General features: G+C 45.2%; 1 protein-coding gene across 1 annotated transcript in view; it reads right to left on the reverse strand.

Annotated features, from left to right (window-relative positions):
• Positions 1-3,708, reverse strand: part of cv-2 (crosveinless 2-secreting protein) — a 274,346-nt gene extending 270,638 nt beyond the window's left edge. Inside the window, exon 1 of the mRNA XM_037427162.2 lies at positions 3,494-3,708. Within this exon, the coding sequence (XP_037283059.1) occupies positions 3,494-3,575 (82 nt within the window). The 5' untranslated portion in view covers positions 3,576-3,708. The remainder of the gene's footprint in view (positions 1-3,493) is intronic.
• Positions 3,709-6,000: the final 2,292 nt, after the last annotated feature.

The following is a 6,000-nucleotide window of genomic DNA, read 5'->3' on the forward strand; positions in this document are numbered from 1 at the left end:
AAGAATATTAATTTTACGACAGAATTGTTCGTAAGAGAACATTTCAGTCAATCTCGATGCTGGCCACATTATCGCTGAGACCTGCCCGTCAACGGGCGCAAATCACGAAAGAATAGCTTTCAGAATGCGGTGCTTGGTTAACAGATGTTCGTATTTCGTTGGACAAAAATGAACATTATTAATGAAGGGGAACCCACCAAAAATAAAATGATCAAAGACATGCAGTCCTATGTATTCGGTTACATCTTGCGATTGCTCCGCGCACGCGCGCGCAAACACACACACACACACACACACTCACTCACTCACTCGCACACACACACACACACACACACACACACACACACACACACACACACACACACACACACACACACACACACACACACACACACACACGTGCATGAATTGCTCGTGCGAGCAGTATATAAGCAACGAAAAAAAGCACATGCAGTGAATACGTAGAATTAACAATTGAATATGGCTAATGACAAACTTTAGGATTGAATCATAAGCCTCTGGTCATTGTCATCGTTGTTGCAATGCTGATCTTACGCTAAAACGTTGCGCAAGCGAAATTTTCAGCTAGTTGAGATTACAAACACAATGTGAGATACTGCGAACTGTGAATATGAAGCAGTCCTTACAATGGAAATTCTTTCTTACAGATGCCTTTTTTTAATTGTAAATCATTTTGCGATTGTATGTCACCTTATCAAAGTATTTCTACCCTCGAACAGTGCTCCGTGAATACGGCAAGTACGGTGGGCTTGACGAATTTTCATGCTAGGAAGATTTCTTTGTCATTGGCTCGTACTATATCCAGACCGTCATTTGTGCTGGTGACCAGCCAATGCTGAAATACTCATACAAAGTAAATATTATGCGGAGCTCGTATTCCCCAAAACGTCGCACATTTGAATTGTTCCTAAGAGAAAGTATTTCAACCAATCGTTACCAATGATACATGTTTAGTGGCGAATAGTAGTTACAAAAAAAATTGTGAATTCAGTTCTAGGCAATTGTCTCCCTCCTTCGCAGCAGTTAAAATAGGTAAGAGACGTAGGCAGCAAGTTTTTCCGGGGGTGGGGGCTCACCTTTTTGAAATGGTAACTTTTTGCTCTGTATACGCTATGGCGAAAAACGAATTCGGGGTGGGGTATGGGGCCGGTTTGCCACTCCCCTGGCTACGCCACTGACATAGATGCATGATCCAAGAAAAAAAAAAAAAGCAAAGGGAACCTTCACTTCTGAATAGAGCTCTATTCTTTCAAAGAGAGTACATAAAACAAATATGCGTAACTGTTTAAATGATCAAGAATAACGTTTGAGTGGACGCACGTGTTGCGTGCCTTTTGATAGGCGAGACGTCCACAAACGGGTCAAAAAATCATGTCGTTTTACGAGCTCAAATTGCGTGATCATTATCAGGCACGTATTAGGAGGACTCTAGTTTAAGTTAGCCCACCTGAAGTGCTTTAAGGTGCATCACAATTCAAGTACATGGGCGTTATTGTGTGGCCTGGAATCGAACCAGCGTCCTCAACGATCTAACTACGAGAGTGTACGTAATATCAGCAAAGTTGAACGTCCAGCTGCAAAGAGATCTTGTGAATTTTCATGACTAAGTTGCATGGCTTCACCCTGGAAAGGTCTTGCGCACTGCGTCAAAACAATTGGTGTGCGAGACAAACCCACCGACAATTTTTTTCTTAATTTTTTTTCTGATACATTAGTGCATGCCCCCAATTCCTCTCTTATCTGGCAGTCGTAAACTTGGACTGTCAACGCTCTAAGTGCAATTTGAAGTTTTTTTTTTTTTGCTAGACGACTGCTGTTTAGGTGTGCCCCGGGAGTGATTGGGAAAGGAAAAAAAAATACACTGGAGGGGGGTCCAGCTCGTATTCCATGAGATTCGGCACAGAAAGCGCTTTAATGCACCGCCGTATATGGAACATATATAACTCTCTGCGAATGGGGCAGTCAGCCACTCCCATCAGCAGGCAATGTTCCAAGGATAAGTCATATCAAGATAAAAGAAACAGCCGCTGTATTAGAGGAAGCAGCGGCGCTTACAAATGTCGTACTTTTCGCCACTTTACGATACAGAGCAGTCGCACGGACAGCACTTTCGTTGAAACATGATGCATTTCTACTTTCTACCACCACCGTAACTGTGTAGGCGCTGCAAGTTGTACTGGTTTATAGCAAAGTATGTACATGTCCATGCATATTTCTAGCGAGCATTTCAGATAAAAAATTGCAGAATACACTGCAATTTTTTACCGAGCGCATTTCAAGGTGCCGCGCGACTTCAGCGACTACACTAACATTTGGGGCATGATTTGGGGACAAAAAGTGCCAAAGTGTACAATAAAACAAAATGCACGCGAGAAAAACACTTCTGCATTTACGAATGGTTACGACCGACATAACGAGTATCAGGCTCATTAAGCGTACCAGTTCCATTTCAAGCCACTTCCGCTCAGTTTTGCTAACTGTGACGCAAATTATAACGCACGATGGTATTCCAATCAACAAATGAAGCTCTAATTAAATTATATAGCTCGGACGGCAGTACACGCTCTCGGCGCACGCAGCCAGCGGAAATATGCCATTTCTTTTGATGCTATTTCATTTCAACATGATGTCAAAGGTTAGTTACAGCTTACCTAGAGAAATTATAAATATTATTTCACGCTCAAAGCACCGGCGCATCAACAAAGCGGCACCACGTACGTTATATTGCAGTGGACTGGTCAATCACCGATTCAGACAAGATATATTAATTTTGTTTATTATTGATGAGGCTAGTTAACTTGCGTTCCTGGGTTGTCGGTGCGAGGCCCGCGGCAGAGAAAAGACGGTCCTGCAGTGCTTAGAACATCGCGTGGCTACAGCAAGTGTTCGTTCGACGTATGCGCTGTCCGTTCGAGTATTATTCGGATACTGGCGCATGCTTGCCCCCACCGTATTCGCTCGACAAATCAAACAGGGAAGTAGCCAGTGAGGTCGCGGGCGTGGCGAGAAGACCGCCGTCCACTCAAAACATCAACAGGACAGCGGGATATGGCGATGAGCGGTGAAAGCATCTCCGCGTGCATCTACGGACGCCCGCCGTTTGTTGACAAGCGGACCGCGCTCACGCACAAGGAGCGCGGCGGCACGCGAATCGCCGCTACTGCTCTGATCGCCGCCGGACAGCGCGAGGAAAACGAGAAAGAAGAAATCGCCGGTGTGGATTGGGCAAGCGAAGTCGACTGGCTACGCAGATATTCACGCTCGGCCGCAACGCGTGGGGTAAGTGGCCTCTCCGCGTTACGGCAAATAATGTCTGAATATTCGCAGTTTCGGTTGTGTCGTCGTCCTGTAGCAGACGACGCGCGCGCGACGAAAGCGCGGGCGTATCAGCTGGCGGTTAGCGCCGGCTCAGGGTGAAGCCGGGCCTGTGGCAGGGAGCCCAAATGTTATTTCTATCCCAGGGAGGGCTCACCTTTGAGATTCGGATTGGAAAATCCGGCGACGAGTGCAGGTGTGGTTGCCAGCAGTAGGGTGAGCAGATGCGCCGGCCGCATGGTCTCGCACGGAGTGGCGCTCGGCTGGGGCGCAGTCCATGCGCACACACAGGAGAAGGGGGGAGCACACGGCCGCTCGCTGGCGGAGAGCCACGTGAACGCTGCCGGACCCGATGGGGGGCTGCCTCGCAGTCAGCGCGGTCTTTGCGCCGATGCCGCGATGCGAGGGGCTCAAATAAGCGACACAGGCGACGCCCCGCGGATGATCTCGGCAACTGGCCTCCCGCTAGCTTCGCCGCTCCTGATTCGGAGGAGAGACGCATCTCACCTGTGGCTGCTCCGGCAGCATTGCCGGACACCTCGGTTGTCTGGCGTAACCGACATAGCCCAGTGGCGCTTCTACCAAAAGTTGGGCGTAAGTACCAATCACCGTTGATGACGAAGAACGCCGAGGAAGTTTGTCATATTTCATCTGTGACACGCATACAGGGGAAGCAAGTCAAACGCGAATATAATATCTTTCAAATATTTCATTCGTACTGAGTAACTAACGGGACTTCACGTCGCTTCCAAAAAGCCGGTTAAAAACCAATTTCTTCGAGAGCTGGCAAGAAGCAAAGGAAATGATATAGCCCAAACTACGGCTTCATCAGCGCTGTTGATTTTCACATTAGCAAACAATAAATATGTATAGATCACGCACTTGTAGTGGTTACGCGCCCTGTAATTTGAAGACATTTAATTAGGGCAAAAATAATCTTGGGTACACTTTTTCTAATTTCATTTCTATCGTGTGTTCAGGGAGACGCGTAATGAGCTTCAATAACTCATATAAAACGTCAATTTTGTCTGATTTCATCACTCATTAATACAGCATCCAATAATCTGATGAATGTTTCCAATGTGTGGCACTTGAGACGATCTTCAAGCTAAAACGAAACTTTACAATACAATTTTGAAAACAATACGTGAAAATTAAATTTAATGTTATGCAAAACAATGCTAATTCTACTAGAGATGTGAAACTTCTTACGTGTCAGGCTCAATGAATCTTTTCCAATTTCCCGGAAAAGGAAACTAAAATGTCTCTCGCTCGACCTCACAAATAATCATCATTAAAAACTGGAAGCTACAGAACTATGATCGGAGAAATGCAGCGCGCCTTAGACGACAAGTGACCCGTGTAGACACTGGCAGTACTCACCCGTGCCTGATTTCTTTGCCTAAGTCACGCTGCATTTCTAGCCAATTAGCCCAAGTCGAGGTATTACAGCAACAAATCTGTTTATGGCACCTTTTAACGAAAAGTCGGCTGATCTCACGTACCTTGGGAATCGATGTCTTGAAGCATGCGGAGAGAAGGTGACTGTGTTGTAATTATTATTATTATTATTATTATTATTATTATTATTGCATTATAGCTTACCCTTTCACATTAAAATCATTTCATGGAGAAAAAGTGCAGCCTGTTCTTAGATTTTCTGGCATTTAATTCCCTACTGCAACATAACACAGTCATTCATTGCAGACACAATGTCACAGACTCTGTCTGTCAAACGATAAACCCATTCAAGTCTTATGCTCAAACATCTCTCTTGTTCGTGCTGACAATTCCACCAACCAATTAGCGTAAGAATATCTGTATGCGCCAGAACAACTAGCTACAGCAGTCACTTTAACCAATCTCCAAAATTTGCTTTAAAGGCACTCCTTGTCTTTTATCACTCCTTGTCTGGCGATGATTGGTCACAGGTCACCGACAAACCAAATGTTGATGACCAATTTGAGCATTTTGCGGAACTTGTACTAAGCGGCATGCGCAGTTTTATTCCGCAATACACACCTAGACAAAGTAAATATTCCCACTAGTGCTCCCCTGAACCTATGAGTGCACTGAAGCATAAAGAAGGCTGTGTGTTCTCCATTCAGCGAAAGGAAGGAACAGTTCAGGTTTTTCAAACTCTCTCTAAATGCCTATAGAAACGGGACCACACTTCATATATTCAATTAGGAAAAAAAAAAACGCTTCTGACAGGCTGGTTGAGGTTTGGAAGTATGTACGCAAATGGTCTAGCAAAAGGGTCGAGAATCCTTCAGGCTACTGGACTGGGACGATCTTGAAGTGCATGCTGTCACTCACTGTTCTGCCACGCATTTTTCATCGCTTTATAGGGCTTCATATTCAAGCACTGAAATTGGACAACCCCCCAAGGCAGTTAGCACATCTAGCGGTTTGTCGCTGGGTGAAAAGCTCATCTGCTCTTAGCCCAGATGGCATCCTTTCCACCATACTAAAGGCTTACGGTAGTGTATTTGCCCCAGTACTGACTACAATATTTATTAACTGCCTAAAGAATTCCATATTTGCGAGCATGTGAAAAACTGGGCGTATTTTTTCAGTATCTAGGTCGGGCTCCTAAATTGCTGTTTCTAATTATCACCCGATTTCTCTGCTGTGTGCCACATCGAAGATATTTGAGCTGGC

The sequence above is a fragment of the Rhipicephalus microplus genome, chromosome X (genome assembly GCF_043290135.1).
Source record: "Rhipicephalus microplus isolate Deutch F79 chromosome X, USDA_Rmic, whole genome shotgun sequence".
In the NCBI taxonomy this organism is placed as follows: domain Eukaryota; kingdom Metazoa; phylum Arthropoda; class Arachnida; order Ixodida; family Ixodidae; genus Rhipicephalus; species Rhipicephalus microplus.